Source organism: Aspergillus neoniger, assembly GCF_003184625.1.
Source record: "Aspergillus neoniger CBS 115656 unplaced genomic scaffold BO87scaffold_19, whole genome shotgun sequence".
Lineage (NCBI taxonomy): Eukaryota > Fungi > Ascomycota > Eurotiomycetes > Eurotiales > Aspergillaceae > Aspergillus > Aspergillus neoniger.
In genome coordinates this window covers 658,584-681,039 of record NW_020291147.1, presented here as the reverse complement: position 1 = coordinate 681,039, position 22,456 = coordinate 658,584, and the positions used below count along the sequence as shown (strand labels likewise).

The following is a 22,456-nucleotide window of genomic DNA, read 5'->3' as shown; positions in this document are numbered from 1 at the left end:
TCACTCTCATCCGGATGGTATAACCTGTTCCCTAGACGCCACCGTCGTCCAACCACTCTTTCGCCACTATGATATAAAAGGCGCATGGATGATGGACATGTAGATCAGTACATTATTACTGTATTACCATCCCCGACTATATTGAGTATCAAGTATAGTAGTACTACCAAAGTACTTACCATGAACTACCACGTAAGCCCACCATATAACGAACCTATAACCAGAAGTACAAAGTACCACCAACGCTACACAGCATATCGCTATAATCAGAGATGCAGCAACTACGTAATACATCAACCAATAAGCATAAGTACTTCATACCGAATTCTCGGGCTCCCAATAGCGGGAAAGCCGGTAAGCAACAACTTCCCCCCAAAGAGTCACGCTGCATGCTACCTGTGAACTCTATTTGGGGGCAGGTGATATCCCTTTATTGTACTTTGCTTTTTTAGTTGGGGATTCATAGGTGTTTGGATGATATGCCCCGCGATGCTTACTGCATTTGTCTTGATTATGGCACCCTTGCTTTAGGATTCTGTGAGGGGTAGATAAGGTGGTTGTTGTGGCGCTTATACTTTGCGGGTTGGTTCTTAACCAGTCAGGGGGTGGTGGTCGTTGGTGTTTGACCATATCGCTCCTTTGCTCCTCAGGATCTGGTGGCTTTCCCTGAGATTCTACTATGTAGGAACAAAACTTGGTATGTGCTAGGTATCTCGAAATCATCATTGTTAGGCTAACATATCGGGTACAGCCACTTAGGCCGCTCCAATCTGGTATCTTTCCCATCCATGCCAATCCATACTGCTGTCAATAATACAGTGAACAAGGAAATGAAAAAGTAGAACAAAAACACTCAAACGCCGGATCACCCTAATAATATAGATGGATGCAGTCGAACAAAATAAGCTTCATATCTCAGGAGGCAGACGCCCATTCGACAACCTCCAAGGCGCACATTACGAGGATAAGGGTTGAAGGGAGGATCCTATAGGTCGTTATTAGTGGTTGATTTGTGGATGCGAGCTTGATGTTACTTACCACACCACATAGCTCTGGAACAAGAGCTTCGACATGGCGCTAACGTAAACATTGTTGATCTGGCAAATCTGCGCCAGCTGAAGAGCCGACGGAGCTCCAGTCAGGAGGAAGCAGACGATGATAAAGATCGGATCGTCCAGAATGCTGATCGGCACATACTTGGCCAGTAACGCAAGGATAGGGGCCATGATGATCGTAGGAAGAAGCATGCGGGCCACCAGAGAAGCGACAATCAACTTCTTCTCTTCCTTGGGGTGCTCCACATCATCCAGTGCCTCCTTAGGAAGCGTGTTGCGTTCAAGGTTGGCTCCCAGAACAACGAGGATTAACGGCACAGCAACCTGACCGTTCTGGTTGATCGCGCGGGTAACAGAATTGCTCACAAAGGTGCCCTCGTCGAAGAACAAGCTCTGGAGCGACGGTACCGAGGCGACCACGATCGAGACAAGCATGGCCCACAGGGGCGGGTTCATGAACTCCCACAACCCATGGAAGAACCTTCCGATCCAGCCTGTGCCCACGGATGGCACCTTCTGCATCCTCGTTGGCAACCGTCGAAATATGGCCCCAGTCCCTTTGGCCCATCCGCTGGCGATGCGGCTACGGAGTCGACGAAGGGACGCCTTGACGCGGGCAACCAGACCCTTCTTCTCGTAGCTCTCTTGTACAGCGGGGAATGAAAGCATATCACCGGCGGAGCTTTGTCGGGGCATGAACGGCGCAGGGGGAGCATCAAGCAAGGGCGTGCGGTCGGGATCTTCCTCGCCACCGCTACGGGACGACACCTTGGAGTAGGGATAGTCTCGTGCGGTCACGGGTGTTTCTTGACCAGATGCGAACGCATCCGAGTCCTCCTGCGAAGCTCCGGATGCTTGCGTCTGTTCATCGAAGCTTCGAGTCCTCACCAACGGCTCATCTGGATCAACTTGCTCCGGGTTGTCCGTGTATCGCTCCTGGCCCTGTCCAATGAGGGTGGTATTCGGGTCCGGTTCTGCCTCTTCCAAGTAACGTTCACGGGGGGCAAGAAGCACATGGTAGCCCCAGCTCCACCGCACAAGCTGTCCGAGCTGCTGGAAGATGAGCAGATATAGAATACCGCGAGCGGCTACTTCGTCATCGTTATCGTTCGGGACGCGATCCCAGTGAAGACCCTTGAGAGTTTGCGACAGGGACATGACAAGGGAGATAGGGAGCGAGTTCGAGTTTCCGAAAACCTAGGAGGTATCCCACCGGTCAGCGAAAAGACAGGGAAGAAGTAAAATGTACAAAGCACTGGACATTGCACTTACGGCCATGGCGGCAACAAAGTTGGAAGGGCGTTTTTTGAGCCGGAGACATCGCGAAACAATGAAGGCGCAGGAATAAGAGACCAGAGTTTGGATAACGAAGATGGCCGGGATGATAGCCAGATCAGTGAGCTTCTCTGCTGTGAGCTGGGACCCAAGTTTTGTGAAGACTAACAGTTGTGGTCAGCTGAAATGTGAAAAGAACCGCCAAAGAGACCAGGCAACTTACTCAGGCAGGGCGTGAATAAAGTGACGTTGAGGTTTGCTACCAGCTTCTGGGCGTCCGCATCGAACATGCCCTGTTTGGCAGCAAAGTAGCCCGGCAAACTCACACAGATGACCTCGAGGACAGCTTCGAAGACCAAAAGGACGAGGTTGAGGAACGAGGGGTGGCTCGAGTGGGAGTTGCCATCTTGAAGGAGGGCGGGATTGGCGCCCATCTGGGTCATGAACTGAGAGGAGATTGACGGGTAGGCATTTTGAAGAGATCTAGGGGCAGTAAAAATGGCCATCGACAAGAGGGCGGAAGCACGAGACAGCCAGGGTGGCAGAGAGGGAACAGGCAACTAACTCTAGGAAAAATCTGGGGAAGGAAAGATGAAGAAAGGGAAGTGAAAGGGGAAGTTTGGATGATGGGGGATGACGACGCGAACGGGAAGCAACCACAAGGTAGTCCTGATGGGCAGAAACAGAGAGAGACGATGGCGATAATGCCGTCGAAGATGATGACGCCGATAGATAACGAAGGTAGGCAGGCGGTAGGCGAATAGGATTTAGAGTTGGCACTGCACGGAAGCACGATTGGATTCAAACAGTTCAACCTAATGCGTAGGTACAGGACTAAGGGCCAGGACAGACCCTTTAAAAGCCACTAACAGTATACACACCAAGATAGTATAGATAGATAACTAAATTAGACTCCAATGAATGAAGCGGGACGCCGACGGGTTTAATACCAAAGCCGATCGTGTCGGTGAGTCTTTGACTGTCTGTCTTGCCTTCTCTGTCTCTGTTGAAATCTTCTACAAGGAATTCCCAAAACATCATCGTCAGGCTTTCCCGGACTCTCTGGACCCGGGAGGGTCCCAAATGGCCAATCAGGATCGTTTGTAGGCGAACGCCCAGCCCAGTTTCGCGCTGCGCCCAGACCCGCCAAGGCCTTGGGGCCTTCCACTAGATACCTTTTTAGTACGGGCAGAATTAAGTCAAGTATGGGAGAGTAGTAGTACTACTACTGCTCTAGCTCTATGAGGATTCATGAAGAGAGCTCAGTTTTATAAAGGTAGCTGTCATAGAGGAGCGGGAATAAGTAAATATGAAGCCATCGAAAAGCAAGCTCTTGAAGGACGGGCTAGTACTTTTGTCCCTCCCGACGGATGACGGCAGAATATCCACCAGGTAGGAGAGAGCTCCCCAGCTTCCCCCAGCCCTTCGAGATGCTTGGCAGTGTGACACAAGTATCGACCATCGGAACCCCTTCAGCGGAAGACTAAACGCGAGATAAGACATTCTCTTGGCGAGAATTCTACTAGAAGCTGAATGAAACCCTTCTCAGTAAGGAGAAGGGAACGTGTTGTTAACTTTCCTGCGAGTTGAGTGGCCATAGTGGGAATAGTCGGGAGGAGTGGTGTAACTACTACACCAAAGTACAGCCAACAAGCCTCATAATCACGAAAAGAGTTAGTATAGTAAAAGCAATATCACCACATACGTGTCTATTCTAAACTTGACTGGTCTATTTGGTATATCCCTTCTTGTTCATCACTCTGCCACATAGTTAATATCCGACGAGACAACTTTCAAGCAAAGCAACTCATGATGATGAAACTTCCCACAGCGGTTATGTCATGATCGGCGGCCAATGATAATGCAAGCTGATATCACACCCGGTCTTCTCTGGTCATCCTTCTCTTTTCCTTCCAGCTCACATTTCCGCTTCCATTCAGGTCAAAGGGAAACCTTATCTGTTTCGCAATCATCTTCTTGAGAACCTGAAACAAGTGGTTCGATCTCCACGAAACCTTGCCACTTTCCCCAGATGTCCGGAACCACAAGGGATGGAAGTGGTGTGAGTCTCATTCCTCCAATGCGGCATTGCGCAACTCTCTCCCTCCCCCACTTAGACACTGCCCGCTGCTGCCGAGGATCGACACCGCTAGCTGCTGCATTGGCTTCGGACTCAGAGGTCGATGTTGGGGCCTATCTTGCTTAAACTCTACAGTAGTCCAGATAAGTTATTAATAGACTCTGGGGCAGATTTACTACTTCTTTTTTCTACCATCATATTGCAGCATGAATAGCACTACTACTGTACCAAACCATCATGATGAAACGGTACCTTCTTCGTCTTTGGTTGGCCTACCATCCGTACACGGAAGACCTGGCTTAAAGCCGACCATCCAATATACAGAGTGCCAATAAGATAGTCTTTTGAGTTCTTCGCAGTATGGCCCGCATTCAATCCCAGGACAGCAGATCCACTCCAGTAGTTGCACTGATAGCGCCCTCTTGGCATCAACAACATATTGAAACTCTGCAGTGGGATAGAAGCAAGGATCCACTCCTAGAGTTTGGGATGCTTCGGGGCATTGATTCATCATAAGGTTGTCGGGGCTGTGTACAGGGAAGGAAGCCGGGTGCGAGCCCGACAATGAGAAACGTTTATATGTCGCCAAGACTGGGGAAACCCTGATAAGAAAGAGGCAAAAAAAAATAAAATAAAATAAAAAATAAAAACGCCCAGGGCCGGGGAATTAAGAAAAATGGTTGACTGATCAACTGGTGGCTATTACTCAGGATATTGCTGCAATCATCGCGGTGACACAATCATGCCAGTGATTGCGAGTGGCTCCCGCCGAGGACAAGCCCCATCCGATCCTCAGCTGAAGATTGGGAACCCCTCCGATAGGGCGTTGCACACCCACTGATGATGTCTACTACTGCCGACCAACCCCGTTATCCCCATGGATCTCGGGCTTCTATCACCGACCGTTGGCCATAATTTGGTCGACGAAAACGATTTCGGGCTTTGGACTGACTGATGGGTGCTCAAATCCCTGTGCATGGAGGTAGTCACTACTTTGTAGGAGGCAAAGATTCTCGCGATCCTCGGTGGTGGCTATGATAAGAGGGAGAGGGGACCATTGTTACACAGGGGGTGGTGGTAAACGAGCTGCTTCATATGTCATAAGCCACAATATCTGATCCTGGGCATCCCGGGCTAATCATGTAGAGAGTAGTAATGCTACTATTTGTTAGTATCTGGGGGATGGAATGATCAGCTTACATTATTTATTTCTCTCTGGACTGCAACCCGTGGAATGGGACCCGTACTTTGGTTAGGTTCACCCCGGCTTAAGGTAAAGAGATCGGGGATCCATCGGCCGAGGGGGGTGGCGATATTCAGGCAGAAACAATGTTGGTTGCCACGGATGCTTGCGTGAGCCAATTTACACTCCGCAGCTGAACGGCAGGGTTGAGTAGCGTAGACGAGATGGAAAAGGGCGAGATTAAATAAAGTATTGCGTAGACATTGACTTTGTGCCTGAGGTGCCGGTGTTGGCACGTGTGATTGGGCGGTCGGGGACTGGGACAGCCTGAGGCGACCGGGAGGCAAGCCTGGCAGATTTGCTGGGCCCCATCTGTCTCGACTAATCACAGTCTCTCTTTCCTCTCTTTCCCATCTTATAACCTTCTCTGTTAACTTATCCTTCCCTATCCTCACCTTTCCCTCCCCTCCCGAGGCTTGTCGGCCGTTGCTCGCTTTCTCTCTCTCTCTGTGCCGCTATCTAAATCTTGCTTCTCCTTTCTTTTGAGCCTGCATCATATCTATCCTTCCTCCTCCCCCCCTTCCCATCCATCCCCACCGGTTTCGCCTCCAAACGATTCCTTTAACAGCTCGTTCATCCATCTCTCTCTCTCTCTGCACGGTTATTTTTATTGCCTGTCATTCCCACCCCCCACTAAGTACCGTCATCGACCCTCTTCCCCCCCTCTCTCTCTGTCTGTTTCATGTTCCTCTTCCTCTACCACTGTACTAAGTCCTGACCTCTCTTCTACCTGCCTTTCTTTGTCTTCTTATTGGTCACGGAGTTCAAGCCGCCCGACCAATATTTTTGCGAGGGATCGCACCATCTGTTCTCCATCCTCCCCGTCCCTGTTGTGCCTTGTTATCAGCCTGCTTGAGGACAGCCTCAGGCGTGCCCCGCGTCGACGAAACCTGCTTTCCTCTCCTCCACTTCCCCCCTCTGGAAAAGCGTTCTGGCTCCACCAACATTGAACTTCCTCTCTACTGCCAATTTTATTACCATCTATCCTCACACATCTTTGATAGCTTCATTTTTCCGCTCTTTCCGATCTTTCGTTCCCTCTCTTCAATCCCCTCCTCCGTTTATGCACCAAGTGCCCCGACCTCCGTGAGACTGTTTAAACGGCACTCTCGGACCACTGCGCTCCAGCTCCCGATACCAATTGTGCTGTTCGAATACTACCTCTAAAAATGGCAACAGAAGGGGAGCCGATCACGGACATCTCGTCCAGACCCCTGTCAGATATGGATAACCGCTCCGACACCACCGACGACGACCTCTCACCCTCCCTCGCCACAACACAATCGTACGCTTCAGTACCCTCTCTCCGCCCGACTCTCGATAAACCCTCAATCACCCCGTCGTCGACACATCTAGGTCAACTCAACGCCGCCCGACGCGGTGCTGGGACGCCTCAGAATCGTCCACAAGCTTCAATGAGCGGCGCGCAGCCAGGGGGATTGAATCAGGATATATTAGCGAAGATGAAGGCTTTCTCATTGTCTCGACAGGGCGCCCCGCCCTCTTTGGCGCATGCCAATACGACTGGCTTGGTGCCCCGGGCTTCTCCGGCGGCATCGGGTGGCAGTCCAGTATCAGTACAGCCTTCACCAGGCGCAAATGGCCCCTTGGCAGGTGCTTTTGCAGGCCGGATACCTCCCACCGCTGTTCGTCCCGGTACCAAAAACTGGGTCTCTTCGCCTTCTGTGCCTCATGGGTCCCCCGGTGGCAGCTCTCCTAAGCCCGGTGGTCTGGCCGCGAAACGTATGAAGCCGGGGTTGAAGTTATCGGACGCTACGGGTCTGAACGGCTCGCCGTCGCCTGGGCAGCCTGCCAGCGGCGGGCCTGCTCCCCCCGAAACCGCATTCAGCAAATATTCAGAATTCATTGATACGAATTCGGGGACGCTCAATTTCAAAAACAAGGCTATCCTCCATGGCGGCGGTATCGAATTCTCATCAGGTCAGAGTTTCAGCATATCCTTAGACGAGGTCGATCGTCTGGATGAACTAGGCAAGGGTAACTACGGAACGGTGTACAAGGTTCGCCATAGCCGTCCTCACATGCGCAAACCTGGGATGGGATTACGGGGGATTATAAGTCGCAATGAGGATGGCGACTCCACTACGACGTCCGGAGTGAAGACGGAAGGTAACCTTTCTGGAGTTGTCATGGCGATGAAGGAGATTCGCCTGGAGTTAGACGAGAGCAAGTTCGCTCAGATTATCATGGAGTTGGAGATTCTCCACCGCTGTGTGTCTCTATTCATTATCGACTTCTACGGCGCTTTCTTTCAAGAAGGCGCGGTCTACATTTGTGTTGAATACATGGATGGCGGCTCGATCGACAAACTATACAAGGAGGGAATACCCGAAAATATCCTTCGCAAGGTAGCATTATCCACTGTCATGGGCTTGAGGACCCTCAAGGACGACCACAACATCATACATCGCGATGTCAAGCCCACCAACATCCTCGTCAATTCTCGCGGACAGGTCAAGATCTGCGATTTCGGTGTGAGCGGCAACCTGGTTGCCAGTATTGCCAAGACAAACATTGGTTGTCAGAGCTACATGGCCCCTGAGCGCATTGCAGGTGGGGGTGTGCAGCAGTCTGGAGCAAGTGGAGGCGGAACCTACAGCGTCCAGAGCGATGTCTGGAGCTTGGGCTTGTCCATCATCGAGTGTGCCATTGGTCGGTATCCATACCCGCCCGAAACCTTTAACAACATCTTCAGCCAGTTGCACGTAAGTCATTGCTTCTTTTGTATCCTAACTCATCATTCAAGATACTAACTTCTGTAAAGGCCATCGTCCACGGTGACGCGCCAACACTCCCTGAAATCGGCTACTCTGAAGAAGCACACTCCTTTGTCCGCGCATGCTTGGACAAGAACCCGAACAACCGCCCATCGTATAGCATGCTCCTGCGCCATCCCTGGCTGTCGTCGCTTATGCAGCCTCCCACGAACACCGACGCCGATGATACACCAAACGGCTCGACAAAGGAGGGTGGATCCAATGTCACGGAAGATGAGGAAGTGGCAGCCTGGGTCAAGGAACAGCTAGACCGTCGCCAGCGTGGCTTGATCCAAGACGCAAGCAAGCCTGCATTACACGCCGTCGCCCTAGATGCCGTTCCTGGGAGCCCTCTCCTTGATGACCCCTCCGCTATTTCCGCTCAATGTTAAAATGTTTCATGTGGTCCCTTGGCCTCTCACAAGATTCGGCCTTCATTCTGTGCTATCATCCTGTTTTCAACATGCATGCGTCTGCGTGATGAGATGGCACTCGCTGGCGCTGGCGCCGTCTAGCCAAGCTGTCGCATGAGGCTCACACATTAGGGTGTGCCTGACAGCTTGGATTTTCTCCCGGGTTTGAGTCCTGTTTTCGGAGGGTAGCGATGAAATGCAGCTGCTTACGTCGTTCATGCTCCTTACTATTGATGTATAACGAATGTAGAGACATAATACGCTAGCTAGCTAGAAATGTCATGATGACGATGGTGGAACATTGCATGCGCATGAGTGATATGAGTAAAAGGCAATGACTCCGATCGTCTTTCGCTTTCCCAACGTAGCATGCCTCAAGACAAGGCATGGGCGACATCATCAAACACTGTAGGAATGGCAGAAGAGACCAGAAGGTGTAATGCTCAATATGATGAGTATCCCATGGCGGCTCCGCTGTCTTGCAAACTCGAGTAGGTATCTATGTCGCATCACGTCCTCTCTAGTGGGCAAACGGCCATCAATGCTATAGATATTCTTCTCGGAGGCTCAGGAAAGAATGCTATTCTGCTGGCTGACAAAACGACACTCCGAGAGTCCGACTCTATTAGTTAATCCCACTGAGGATTGCTTACCAAATTACTGTGGGTATGCAGATGCAGTGCAGTAACTGAGCCCAATTCGGGATTGATCTCAACTCCGAGGTCGGCATGTCGGTACATCGGAACGCCGACTTGGAACCATCGCCGTTGAAGGAGATCACAATATGAAGTATATAGTCTGAGGGATAAAAACAGTTGGAGTGGTTAATCTGTGCAGTATCTTGCAGTATTTTTTAGACATTCTTATTCTGATTCAATCGAGCTTCCACTTATCTCTCATCGGTCAAAATGACTACTATCAGGAAGGTTTCAATCATCGGGGTACGCCATATACTTACTACTGCCACAAGCATATCAACCCATACAACCATCATATCTAACAAAGTATACCCTACAGGCCACCGGCACCCTCGGATCCCACATTGCAAGCGCTCTCTCAGCAGCCGGCCACCAAGTCACCGCCATCCAGCGCAAGGACTCGGACAAGCCTGTTCCCACAGGCCTCAAGGTCATCAAAGTCGACTATCAGAACAAAGACGAACTGATCTCCACATTCACCGGCCAGGACGTCGTCGTCAGGTGCGTCCATCAACTAACCAACACCATATCTATCTACCTAACTAACCCCTTCACAGCGCCGTCTCCTCCCCCCAACTCACCTCCGAAAAGACCATCATCGATGCCTGCATCGCCGCCTCCGTCAAACGCTTCATCCCATCCGAATACACCACGATGATGGAATCCCCTCTAACCATTAACCTCCCCATCGCCAAAGAAAAGGTTCTAATCCGCCAGTACCTGAACTCCGTCATTCCAGACACTTCCTTCCCTACAACCTGGACCTCCCTTAACAACGGCGCTTTCTTCGATATGGCCCTCAAGTACGGCGTCCTAGGCCCTAACCCCATGACTAAGAAAGCCGTCTTCCACGATGGTGGTGATAAGAAAATCGCTGTTTCACTACTGAGTGATATCGCTACTGCTATTGTTAAGTTGTTGGAGCCTACCAATTTCGAAGCTGCGGCTAACCAGCCGGTGTATGTTTGCTCGGCTGTGGTTACGGAGCGGGGGTTGACGAAGATTGTTTCTGAGGTTCTAGGGGTGGATTTTGGGGTGCCGGAGGATGTTGAGGTGAAGAAACTTATTGAGGAGTCGGAAGAGAGGTTGAAGAGGGGGGATATGTCGGCTATTATTAACTATTATTATCAGATGATGTATGGGGAGGGGTATTTGGGTGGGGAGTTTATGCGCTGGAATTGGAATGAGAGGCTGGGTTTGAGGATTCTGGATGAGGGGGAGGTTAGGGGTGCGGTGAGGGAGATCTTGGGGTGTTAGGGTGTTATATTGCGTGGGTGGGGTGATTGTATAAGGATACAGATGACAATATTATAGGGCTTTTCTGTGTCTATGAGATAATTTGAGGCATATATGCTATTGGCCTTGGATCTGCTTTCAGCTAGTCCTGGGTTGGGTATATATTCAGCGGTAAATAGATATGAGTGATGATTTGGAGGGTGTAATTGGATGGTACCGTTGATTACGATTATCATCTGCAGACACTGTATCTTCACAAAAGCAAAGAAAAAACATTACAGTGAGTCGCGGTCGGGGGTAGTACAGGTTATTGATAGTTAGCAATAGTCGCTGGTAGTCAATGTCTGTACTAGGAAGATCGTGTAACCCGACTTAGTTCCCATCCAATGGAGTCTCTGAATATAGCATCATATGAATGTCAGACATTCGGAAAAGCAACAATCACATATGAAGTTTCCTGCCTATCTATTGCTGCATCACTAAATTCAGTGATTCATTCGACGGTTCCTCTGGTGCTGCAATAAGAAATATCCAAGGAGATGACCAGCGATGTGAGATCGGCGCCTTGAAGAGGGAGAAGAAGAAGAAGAAGAAGTAATATGACATAAATTGATGCAGCCCTTCATTCAGCTCGGACTTATAAACATATAAATACCGTCAGGATTTCCATGATATTCTACAACAGTCTAAGCAATCTCTCTTCTCTCTCCTCTTGGAGCACTGCGAAAAAAACAGACTCGCTGCTGGCAAAATGAAGACCATCTCTTATCTACTCGCTCTTAGTCTTTTGGGGACTCAGGTCCTTGCTGTACCATCTTGTGTATGAACTTGTCTCCGTGCAGTATATGGAATTAGCACGAGGGTCTCTATAGTATATGCTGACACACTTCGCTGGCTCAGCCTGTCGCTAATACAACATAACGGATGCGTACCATGGTGCACCCCAACATGTGATGATTTAAATCTATGCTTGCACATATTTGAAACGGAAGAGTGCAACCTAGGGTGTCGATGTATCAGGGGATATGTTCTCACCAAAGTAAGTATAATCGAAAAGTGTTATTGGCATAGAAATAGCTCAGCTAATACTTGTACAGACTGGTGACTGCGTTTTACCGAAGGATTGCCCAGCTGGCGGATTTGAGAAAGATCACAGTGACTCTTGGACAGATGATTCCCCATAGATTTCAGTCTGGACTCTTGTGATATATAAATATATACTATATTTATCATGATACCTTGTGATCGTAAACCTCATGTGCCCTGTTTTGTAGGATTATGAGGCAAAATTTAAAACACCATTCCAACAAATACGGTTGTGTAGTGTAATGGTTATCACTCTGGATTCTGATTCCAGCAATCCCGGTTCGATCCCGGGCACGACCTCTTTATGTTTCTTTCTATTTTTTTCCACCTCCTGTGTCCTCTGCCTGCAAGTTCTCCATAATAGCATGAAATTATTATTGCAATGCATAAGTGTCTCTATTACCAGTGCACAATCACTAACTGCCCCCCTTCGCATGCCCATTAACTATCCTACGAACCTCCGCACGCCCAACCCAAATTCCAGCAGACTACAACCAAATTCAACCATTGATTCAACCCAACAACCAACCACAAAATACTACTAACATTGGTACCCCAGTACCCTGGAACACCAGTCCTCGGAAGTCCAGACCCCTCAGCCAACGGCTTTTCTCATACCCGCTAGTTCCACGGCTCACCTACCGAAGATACGTCAACAGCCCTTCCACGAGCTATGGATGGCCATGTGTCTGGCCAGGGCCGTATCCCACATATGAGGCAGTTCCACAGTTGACCAGATTATGGGATCTGGTCGAGGCTTCTGGTCTAGACTCGTCGAAACTAAGCACACACAAAGCAACGGGTTTGCCCTGCATGGACTTGCATGCACACTTTGTTCGGAGACGGTGGAAGGATATGGTTCCATTGCTCGGCTACCTTTACTGATATGTACTCTGGGCCGAGTTGGTGGAAAGTATGTGCATATGTTCTGATACAGGGCCGGATGCTTTCGGTATCGTGTGGAATAGGTGGACAAAGGGTTGGTGTTTCGTTCAGGTCACCTTATGGGGTGTAGTTGATGGCAATGATGCCGGTGGGTTGATTTACTTGCGGTTGATGTCCTCTTGTTTGGGGACTACTGTAGTGGGCAGTGACCACTGCAGACGTCTAGATGATACGGAGGTGCTGGGTAATCTCGTCGAGCTCTAGATAAGTCCTGGCAGGCGGGCACCTCGAGTGATGTCATTCAGTACGCTACTTATATATTTCAATCCCGTGGGTGACTAGTATACTACACCACCGATGATGCTACAACTATCAATATCCTTCCACTATCACCCAGAAACGCAGGCCAGGATACTCAACATACCCACTACACAATGCTTCATCTATACACCCATACAGGACAGTCCCAAACATAACAACCACCCGTAATATACTCCCAACTCTACGCAACCAGCTTCATAATCTCAAGTTTTCTAAATTTGCGAAATTTCGAAACTCCCTGGTCGTATGGGGTAATGGTTATCCCTTCGGATTTTGATTCCGACAATCCCGGTTCGATCCCGGGTACGACCTTTTTGCTTCTCTGTCCTGGATCATAGTAGAGGAAGGAAAGCAAGCTTGTAGGAGACCGTAGTGTGATTTTTTTTGGTGGGTGTGTTGGCAGGGTGCGGGTACATGATACTTGCTAAGTCGATAGCAATTCGATCATTGATGAGTGATGTATTATGTGCAGAGTGCTTCAATGACGAAGAAGGATAAGCCATCCCCTGCACTACTATCTACCGGATATATACGATGTCAATGGCGTGCAGGGTGCTTGTTAGTGATATAGCTGGACCAAAAGTATATCTGACGGTTGACTGCATGCACCTGGGAGTGCCAAGGATCCGAAAGCCAGGAAGGGATGAATGACAGACACAAGGGCTATAGCCATTGTACCCCTTACTGGCCAGGGATATGCCAGGGCCCGGGAGAACACGATTGGATGGGTGCTGGAAATAAAAGTGGAGGGATTGATGGCATGGCATACATAGAGGTACCTTGCATTGGGGAATGTCAGACCGAGCACAAGAGTAAGTATACCGAATGCAAAGATATAGAATGAAAAATGGGACAGTACCGATACTGACAAGCATCAAGGAATCTGTATCTGTGAAGATATCAAAAAATTTACCAACCACAAAATAACACCCAAATAGCCTAACATCACAACCCCAAACTGGCACAGCACCAATCCTTCTCATCAAACAATTGACCCTCCAACAGAACCTGATCATTTCCAAATGCAATTTGGCCTATAATGTCAAAATAATCGCGGATTCAACAACCAAGGTTGTGTAGTGTAATGGTTATCACTCTGGATTCTGATTCCAGCAATCCCGGTTCGATCCCGGGCACGACCTGATCTGATCTCCTTTTTTGCTGCCCTACAAAGCAGCAGACATAAGTAGCAATCGATAACAGTATTCGTTCTTGTCAAATTAGACAGATAACCAATAAACTAAACCGTTGCACTAGAACCCCGGGAGAAGTTTCTCAGAATGGAACCATTCCAGGGCTAGAGGAATCTATGACACCAACCGCTCCGCCAGGTCATACATTAATTAACATTAGGCATATCCACATAGTAGTACATTGCTGGTTGCTACCTACTGTGCAGTAGTATGATTTATTTGTTGTTACAGAGTGAGAGATAGTTAGGAGGTGTGCTTGCTAATGATACTACTATCTATGTGGTTTGTCTTGCGTTTCACTTGCGACAACGATATCTATCTATCTATCTAGTACTGTGTACTAAAAACTCAAACCTCCTCCGACACTAATGAATCTATGTATAGACCTTCAATCTCCGAGTAGACTACTAGCTAAGACAAAGAAGCACTGCCCCGAAATAATGTCTTGAATTTAAGCTTCCGGGTGGTCCAATTCGCTTCTTTTTCATCCATTCATCACTGTCATGTTCTCTTTTTTTTACCGGGCTTGTTGTTATGCCGGCTATTTTTGGGCGGTTGTCTTATCCACGCTGTGGGGAATTAGGGCACTGCGTGCTAACGGTCCGGTTTGTGATGGCGGTATTATTCCTGCAGATGTTGCTTTTACTAGTCTAGACTGGAATCTTCTAATGCATGGTTAGTTGGGTGGGTTATTGAAATTTTGTTTCGGGCGGGGTTGGGCCATAGGCAAAGTATGCACTAATTATTTGGGTAGTGGTGTATATGGACTATGGAGATAGAATACGAAGGTTTGAATTACGATATTGGTCATATGAGCTAGTTAGAAAGGACTAAGCATAGTAGTAGTGTTATAAGGTTATTTTTAGGCTTTGAGGGTAATAGTAGCAGATTGCTATGGCGCAGTAGGTTGAATTTCTTCACCTTGTTGGGTATAGTAAATAACAAAATGCAAAATGATAGCAATTCCACATAGGAAAGAAAAAGAGAGGCTGGTTGCTGGCCTGTTTGTTGTCACCCTTTATGCGGGGCAACTGGCCTAGCACCGAGAGAAGCAAAACACAAAACAAGCAATAGTGGCGGTCCAGCGTACGTGGGTACGTACGTCACTAAGCAGATGGATTTCTCTTTAGTGTCGAATACAATGTCTTAACTCAACATGTTGCGCGATGTCGATTCTCTCGTGCTTTGTTCGGAAAATTGCGAGACAGGTGCAGCTGCATATGGCGCGGGTTTGCGAGATGGTTTGGCTGGCACCTGTTATTGATCGCTGTGGCGCGGCCGAGGTCCCGTAAGTGGGATACGTAGTGCCCTCCCGCTTGCGTCGTCGATCGACCGGCCCTTTCCCGTTGCGGTCCCATACGGTGCGATCTTTCTACTCATTTTGCGTGGCTGATGACAATGGTGATGAATGGTGGTTCTGAGCTTTGCGAAAGCAGTACACAGACTGGCTTTCAAGTGAGTGAAAATTATCGGTCTGGATGGGGCGTTGGGATGCCGAGGCGTTGTTCGGGTGGGGCATGCGGTGTGGGTTATCGTTGATATCGTAGGGAGTCAAAAGAGCGTGGACTCGATGGCTTTACGACCTGAGTAGATAGGTATTATGCCGTGATCTGAGATGAGAGTACGTTCGTTGGAGACCGAGGTAGATGAAATCCCATAGTCTCCGATCAGTTGACATAGACCATCACCGCAAAGGAGATCAGACAGAAGCAGAGCGGAATGTAGACTTTCCGGTCCATGTCTGGATCTAGCGGGGAAGAGGAGGATGCAGCGCCGGCGATAGAACGAGTCCGATTAGCGCGATGGATAGATTTGCTAGGTTTCTGAACCATATTCTGATGGAGGAAAGACAGGCTTGAGCCTTGCAGGACCGGGGGGGGGGGGGTTAGTTGTCCTTGACAAGAAGGTGGGAGGGGAGGAAGATAAGGGGTTTGTGCAAAGAAGAGAGGGGAAACAAGGGTCGGGTGATCAACGTGGCGCTGGATTGGGATTCGCCCAACAAGATGCGCATCCTGAGGCACGCCTTCCCCAACCTTTCGCGGTGGGCAGAAACTAGGCATCTACAGGCATCAAGGCGGGAGACAATGAGACACGTGATTCAATGATTACATGTGGTGAGATAAGCCCGTATGGTATGGTAACTGCAGAAATTCAGCCCCACGGAGAGACTGGATAGATTACGGCAGGTGACCGAAGGGTTTGCGGAACTCGGAAAGGTTGGACAATCCAAGTATCCAACAAGCTGCATCCACTGCATCCTTTAGCTTCATCCGTGAAGGATGAGGGGGTTCATGACGGCTCCTGTCGTCCTCCCTCCTTCAGGGGACGGGTTAAATAAATGAATTAAACGACCTCCCCTGTCTGTCTCAGATTGAGGCTGATGCGCCTGACAGACACCCTCTGATTTTGATTACCCTGTCCACCTGTACTTCTGACTCCTGCACGTTATTAGCTCATTCCCTGGTCTAATCTCCAGGAAATTGAGCCAGAAGCGCTCGGTAGTTCGGACCCTCTATCCGAATGCGTCTTCTTATCGCTGATGGGCTGAGGAAGTGGGTAAGTAAGTTCCTGACCCTCTTAATTCCTTCTCAGGGCCAGAAATATGGTCCTTCTCGAGTCGCCTTCAAGCTCTTTGTTATAATATTATCCGGCTGAGACATTCTTTTCTTCCTCACCTCCAAAACATTTGGCCAACCGAGCTGGCACTTAGACGAAGTTTCTATTTATTCATTTGCCAGACTTATAATCTTTTCTCCGGAGTGTTGTCCAACGCCGGTAGAAAGTTTTGGAACGGTCCCTCCGAGGGCAAAAGTTGTGCTTATTGCACCCTGAATTAGTTAGGGTCCTTATTTTAAATTTTCTAGTTTTTATTTCGCACTACTTACGGCCAATGGATGTTAGTGGTATTATGACCATGAGATTGGACAACTGTGTTTACATTTTCAGTCTGTTCTAATGGTTGAACCACAGGTCCAATGTACCTGATCCATGGCTCGCATCGATTGGCCTCAATTGCATCGCAGCGTCAATGCTGCGACACTTCTCTGACAGGATCAGCAAGCGGGATACCCAACTGTTGGATCACAGCTGCGCGGAAATTATATGTGCACAATTATGCGACCGTGGCAAATCGTGGTTAAATACTTGGCCCCCTTGGCTCTCGGAGTTATTGCATCGTTGCCTAAAAAGGACCGACACCAACTTGCTCCACGGTGACCCTGTCGTTACCACCTTGTAGTAATTATCCACTCCTTCGTCGGACCCTAAGCGAATGACATCTTGGACTCCTTCCAACCCTTGGCTAAACCGTTGATGACCCTCGGTTTCAAGGAGGAAAAGACAGGTGAGAACAAGGGGGATGAGAAAAAAAAATTCATCTGGAAAGGGAGGATGAAAGCGGCGCAGGGGACCGAGGGAGAAAAACAAGAAAACAGCAAATCAGAGCGTGTGTAAGACACGCGGCAGGCACAAGCTTTTGTTCCTCTCTCGCTCCGCCTTCGTATAGTCTACAGTGTGTACGCACTACGCAGGACACACAGTGCACACGCCCTCGTTGCTTTCCCCGGCCGGTCAGCGCAACGAACGATCCTCCCGACCGAGTCGAAAAGTGGATAATGCCAGCCTCTGCGGATGCGCATGCGCCTATCACAGCCGCCAACACTGGCTTTCTCACTGGGGCCGTCTCCAGTCGAGACTCCACTGGATCGATGTCGTCCTTTGCTCCTCCTTCAGTCACCGTGTCTGACCACCTCAGCCGTGACGCAGACCTTGTCCAGTGCCTGCCCAGAATCCTCGCAAGGCCAAACCAGGGGATACAACCTTTTTGCCCCCAGTTATCATCCTTGGGTCTAGTTGGCTCGACGTGACTACTCCGTAGCGGATGAAGTCTCCCTCAGGGGAAAGTATTAATATCATACAATTTGTCTCCACGGCGGCACCCACTTGGCTAGCATCATTCACTGTGACCTTATTAGTACCAGTACTCTGCCCACTTCCCGGCCCATCGTAACGGAAGTCTAATATTCCCCTCCTCTTCCCTTTTTGGTTGCCCGGGTTCCTGGGTCTGTCGTTCGCTTTCTCTGCTAGACTCACTTACTAGTTACTTCACTACTATTTAATACATTGAGCATCCCCCGACTCTACCCGCCTCTTCGATTTCATACCCCGGACACACACAAGCAGGAGTTTGTTCCTTCGTTTGGTCTCTTGCTCGAACCCTCGTTGTTAGCATAGAAGAACCTTCTAGTCTGTCGCTTCTGGCATTTACCACCCCCACAGCTACAACATCATGTACTTCTCCAAAACCGCCGCCGCGCTGGCTGCGCTGCTGCCCTTGGCCACCGCGCAGACCTATACGGACTGTGACCCTCTTAACAGTACGTTGCTCTTGTTCACACTCATTTTTGTTCAGAGCTAACCGAGCAATCAGAGACCTGCCCTGCTGATACGGCCCTGAGCTCCACCACCTTCACCACTGATTTCACCTCTGGCTCATTCGGTGGATGGATTGCTACCGCCAACAATGTCACCTTTACCGATGAGGGTGCCAACTTCATCATCAGCGAGAAGGGTGAAGCTCCTACCATTGAGACCGACTTCTACTTCTTCTTCGGCAAGGCTGAGGTTGTCATGAAGGCTGCCAGCGGTACCGGTATCTGCAGCAGTATCGTGCTTGAGTCGGACGATCTCGACGAGATCGACTGGGTAAGCTCTCAAATCCCTCAGTCTCATCATTCATCATTTTACTGCCCCTGTTGCCCCTGCCAACCCTATCATGCACGCTCAGCTGCACCCTTATCACCCAATATGCATGGGGTAGTAGGCTAACCAAATTGGGATATTCAGGAAGCTCTTGGTGGTGACACCACTCAGATTGAGACCAACTACTTCGGCAAGGGTGACACCTCCTCCTACGACCGTGCTACTTGGGCAACTGTGTCGACCCCCCAGGAGACCTTCCACACTTACACCGTTGAGTGGACTGAATCCGCCACTACCTGGAGCATCGATGGCACTGTCGTGCGCACCCTTGCCTACAGCGATGCTCAGAGCGGTACTCGCTACCCCCAGACTCCCATGCGCCTGAAGCTTGGTATCTGGGCTGCTGGTGACTCCTCCGAGCCCGAGGGCACCATCGAATGGGCCGGTGGTGAGACTGACTACTCCGACGGTCCCTTCACCATGACTGTCCAGTCGGTCTCCATCACCAACTACAACCCCGGCTCCTCCTACACCTACTCTGACAAATCTGGCGACTACACCAGCATTGTCGTCAACAACGGCACCTCCAGCTCTACCACTGGCTCCACCACCAGCTCTAGCTCCACCTCCACCTCTTCCACCAGCTCTACCTCTGGCTCCGGCTCCGGCTCCAGCACCAGCTCCGAGTCCAGCACCAGCGCCTCCAGCGCCGCCGCCGCCGGCTCCTCCTCTGCCCTGATTGGCTCTGGCTCCTCCAGCAGCGGTTCCTCCGCCTCTGCCTCGGGCTCCGCCTCTGCTTCCTCCAGCGCCAGCGCCAGCGCCAGCGCCTCTCCCCTCTACACCGGTGCTGCCACCCAGGTCGGCGCCTCCACCAGCCTTCTCTTCGCTGGTCTCCTCGCTGCCCTCTTGTAAATTGTACCCCTTTCATCATCGACGCCCAATCCCTGATGCAATAACCTCTTTTCACTTCTTTTCCTGGGTCGTTTGGACACTTACACCCACCCACCCTTTCCCCTGCTTTCACTGCATAGCTTATTTGGAACCGTTGGAAGTACATATTATCTGAAAGAAGGAGGAATTGTCTATTTGGTTTTATCTTCCCACCTACCCACACTGGCTATCAGACGGAAAGTTGATTTGCTTTCTTGCTACTATTGTTCAATGCTGTCGGTTGTTATCTCGGAATGAATCATCTTGCTCGCTTTTTTTTTCCTCCCTGCCAATATTTTACGAAATGGGTCTTTTTTTTAACTTTGGTTTTAATTTTGTCTTTTCCCGGACGGACGCTCCTTTGCTGGACAAGATCAAAGACTTAATTTTAGCAGCTCAGAAACTTAATGATATCTATTTAAATCCAGTGTAACCCCAATTCCATGTAACTATTATAATACTACGTACGCGCCGTGCTACGCTGTGGTTTCTTGGCCCCCGCCCCCGGGGTAAGCAGTACCTAGACTAGAAAACTGTTCCTGACAGGTAGGTGTAAGCTATGTGTAACGTGAGATCCACGTGTGACTGTAACAAAGCCAGGTGATCAAAAAAAGAAAAAGAAAAACAAAGGAAAATAGCGCCGCGCACTGCACCCAAGAATTAAACTAAACGCCGACTTGCATGTTTACCCCAACTTCTCGTTCTTGGCCAGTCCGAATCATAATCAAAAGTAATATCCATCATATGCATGTCTCATATTCACGTTATTTAGCTTTTCAATAGTTTGCGCTCAGATAGCAGAGTTTCTTCTTTGTTGCAGCATCTGGAGCTGATTCGATAGGTTTCGGACGACCTTGATGACCGGGCGATGATTGGTGGACGCTTCTCGGAATATGTCAGCTAGTGAGGGATCGGGGCTGGAGATGGCGCTTTCCGACTCCGTGGTGATTGGACGAAGGATGGCAGGTAAGTTGACGCCCAAGAGGGAGTCAACGAAGGCGCGCAGACGAGGTGGCTGGTCTGATTTCGGTCCTGGCTCGGGCCCTGGATTATTAGGCCCGGGCGCAGGAGTAGAAGAGCTTGGCTTGGATTGTTTTGATTCGCGGGCTACAATGCTTCCGATAGATTCGAGGTGGTCGTCAAGCGTGGCGAGGTCGTTGGAGAGGGAATCGACTTTGGACTGCATGCGCGTGGTGAGCTGGTCGAGGTATTGTTCTCGTCGGGCCATTTGGGTGGCGTGACGCGCGTCCTGACTCAGGGTCTGGATGTTGTCGCCGCTGGCGATCAGACTATCTACCGCTGAGCGGATGTCGGCTCGGAGCGAGTCGAATTTCCCCGCTGCGATGCGGGTGGCTTGAAGGCATCCTGTGAATTCGAGGTCTAGTTCGTGTTTACTGCCTGGGTAGGCGTGCTTGAGGTCGGTGTGGATGTCGCGCAGCTTGGATTCGCTTTGTTTTAGTGTGTTGGCGAGAGGGTCTGTTTCGTTAAGGGTCGAATTGAGCAGGGTCTCGAGCCGCGATTGTGAGTTAGTGACGGGGTCCCGGGGGGCTGGTTGGTGGCGGGGGAGTTGTGGCTGGGGATATGGTGGGATGCAACTAGCTGGGTATAGAGTTGCTATTTTGTCCGAGGAACAAAGCGTCTGGTATTGCTGGACTATCTCGGGAAGGACGAGCATGTGAGCAATGGCGGCAATAAGAGCGCAATTGAGTATTGTGCGTAGGAATTTCTCCGCGATCTTCCATGCGCGAGGCTGGGTTGCCTTTGGTTGGCGAGGCCTTTGCGTTGGCGTTGCCGCCGTGACATCTTGTTTGGGCGAAGGAGACTGCTGTTGCCCTTCTTGCGCCGAGTCCTTCGGCGATTTTTGAGGCCTCCGTCTGAGAGAGCGCTTGGTTCGAGCAGTGGGCGCAACCCAAGATCCTTCTGATAGAGGTGCTTCGTATATTGAAGGCATGATCAGCTCTGGTCCCGAGGCGGATGAAGTGGAGGTAGACATGGACTCAGTTCCATAGTTGCGGTTCCTCCTAGCTGGCCGAGGCGTCGGGCTTGAAGGCTCAGATGGCTGACATTCATCTTGTTGCTCATTCTCCTCATGAGGAGAAGCTACAACCCAAGACTCGCCCAGGAATGAGCTGTCCCGGGTGCGAGGGCTTTTGATAGACATCAAGATCTGTGGTCACAAAATACAGACCGGCTAATAGTAGCTTTATGGGAGCTTTAGTCGCCTTTGAGTCACTAAACGGTGTTGGTGAACTGACGACGCGCACGCGAGCCGTTGGAAGCAAGGGTTAATGATATGAGATTCCATATACTGTGACTAATAGCTCATGCGCATGTGAGAAACATCAAATATATAGCGATACTAGCAAGGTCAGTCAATGATTTCTTCTACTGTAGCACCGTGCTATCGTAATAGAAAGAGAATGCGACAGGACTGGGTTACTAGTGTGGCTCACGTGAAGCAAGAGTACTTACATAGAAAAGACAGAATAATGGATGAATTAGTATAGCGATAACGGTGAGTGAGCGGCGGTGAACCAGGACGCCGATCCCAAAGTAAAAGAGG

General features: G+C 49.9%; 6 protein-coding genes and 3 non-coding genes across 9 annotated transcripts; 6 read left to right on the top strand and 3 right to left on the bottom strand.

Moving 5' to 3' along the window:
- Positions 1-701: 701 nt before the first annotated feature.
- BO87DRAFT_377348 (Auxin Efflux Carrier superfamily) lies at positions 702-3,302 on the bottom strand. Its single transcript, XM_025623527.1, has 4 exons — positions 2,554-3,302; positions 2,328-2,494; positions 1,039-2,252; positions 702-985 (listed from the first exon to the last, which is right to left on the bottom strand). Exons 1-4 carry the CDS (start codon positions 2,834-2,836, stop codon positions 916-918), a joined length of 1,734 nt encoding a protein of 577 aa, XP_025479120.1. The 5' UTR covers positions 2,837-3,302; the 3' UTR covers positions 702-915.
- Positions 3,303-6,822: 3,520 nt separating this feature from the next.
- pbs2 (mitogen-activated protein kinase kinase PBS2) lies at positions 6,823-8,822 on the top strand (the record flags this gene model as incomplete). Its single annotated transcript, XM_025619495.1, has 2 exons — positions 6,823-8,379; positions 8,439-8,822. 2 exons carry the CDS (start codon positions 6,823-6,825, stop codon positions 8,820-8,822), a joined length of 1,941 nt encoding a protein of 646 aa, XP_025479119.1.
- An 863-nt stretch (positions 8,823-9,685) lies between these two features.
- Positions 9,686-10,798, top strand: BO87DRAFT_459797 (aromatic alcohol reductase; the record flags this gene model as incomplete). The annotated part of the gene is made up of 3 exons (XM_025628978.1): positions 9,686-9,784; positions 9,861-10,042; positions 10,099-10,798. The coding sequence occupies exons 1-3, from the start codon at positions 9,752-9,754 to the stop codon at positions 10,796-10,798; spliced, it is 915 nt and encodes a 304-aa protein (XP_025479118.1). The 5' UTR covers positions 9,686-9,751.
- A 1,293-nt stretch (positions 10,799-12,091) lies between these two features.
- BO87DRAFT_t155 lies at positions 12,092-12,163 on the top strand. The gene has a single exon. It is a non-coding gene; the product is annotated as a tRNA-Gln (tRNA).
- A 1,146-nt stretch (positions 12,164-13,309) lies between these two features.
- On the top strand, positions 13,310-13,381 carry BO87DRAFT_t156. The gene has a single exon. It is a non-coding gene; the product is annotated as a tRNA-Gln (tRNA).
- Positions 13,382-14,139: 758 nt separating this feature from the next.
- Positions 14,140-14,211, top strand: BO87DRAFT_t157. The gene has a single exon. It is a non-coding gene; the product is annotated as a tRNA-Gln (tRNA).
- Positions 14,212-15,929: 1,718 nt separating this feature from the next.
- Positions 15,930-17,252, bottom strand: BO87DRAFT_397732 (uncharacterized protein; the record flags this gene model as incomplete). The annotated part of the gene is made up of 2 exons (XM_025625329.1): positions 15,930-16,085; positions 17,244-17,252. 2 exons carry the CDS (start codon positions 17,250-17,252, stop codon positions 15,930-15,932), a joined length of 165 nt encoding a protein of 54 aa, XP_025479117.1.
- Positions 17,253-18,339: 1,087 nt separating this feature from the next.
- BO87DRAFT_73894 (glycoside hydrolase family 16 protein) lies at positions 18,340-20,279 on the top strand. The gene is made up of 3 exons (XM_025629519.1): positions 18,340-18,638; positions 18,692-18,966; positions 19,108-20,279. The coding sequence occupies exons 1-3, from the start codon at positions 18,551-18,553 to the stop codon at positions 19,873-19,875; spliced, it is 1,131 nt and encodes a 376-aa protein (XP_025479116.1). The 5' UTR covers positions 18,340-18,550; the 3' UTR covers positions 19,876-20,279.
- A 49-nt stretch (positions 20,280-20,328) lies between these two features.
- On the bottom strand, positions 20,329-22,449 carry BO87DRAFT_336402 (uncharacterized protein). The gene is made up of 2 exons (XM_025620521.1): positions 22,366-22,449; positions 20,329-22,252 (listed from the first exon to the last, which is right to left on the bottom strand). The coding sequence occupies exon 2, from the start codon at positions 22,052-22,054 to the stop codon at positions 20,684-20,686; it is 1,371 nt and encodes a 456-aa protein (XP_025479115.1). The 5' UTR covers positions 22,055-22,252; positions 22,366-22,449; the 3' UTR covers positions 20,329-20,683.
- Positions 22,450-22,456: the final 7 nt, after the last annotated feature.

Excerpts from the sequence above, each read along its gene's own strand:
- BO87DRAFT_377348 (XM_025623527.1), bottom strand. The coding sequence starts at position 2,836 with ATGGCCATTTTTACTGCCCCTAGATCTCTTCAAAATGCCTACCCGTCA. Across the intron at positions 2,495-2,553 it reads TTTATTCACGCCCTGCCTGA|TCTTCACAAAACTTGGGTCC; the intron begins GTAAGTTGCCTG and ends CACAACTGTTAG. Across the intron at positions 986-1,038 it reads TTCCAGAGCTATGTGGTGTG|GATCCTCCCTTCAACCCTTA; the intron begins GTAAGTAACATC and ends AACGACCTATAG.
- BO87DRAFT_73894 (XM_025629519.1), top strand. The coding sequence starts at position 18,551 with ATGTACTTCTCCAAAACCGCCGCCGCGCTGGCTGCGCTGCTGCCCTTG. Across the intron at positions 18,639-18,691 it reads GGACTGTGACCCTCTTAACA|AGACCTGCCCTGCTGATACG; the intron begins GTACGTTGCTCT and ends CCGAGCAATCAG. Across the intron at positions 18,967-19,107 it reads ATCTCGACGAGATCGACTGG|GAAGCTCTTGGTGGTGACAC; the intron begins GTAAGCTCTCAA and ends TGGGATATTCAG.
- BO87DRAFT_336402 (XM_025620521.1), bottom strand. The coding sequence starts at position 22,054 with ATGTCTATCAAAAGCCCTCGCACCCGGGACAGCTCATTCCTGGGCGAG.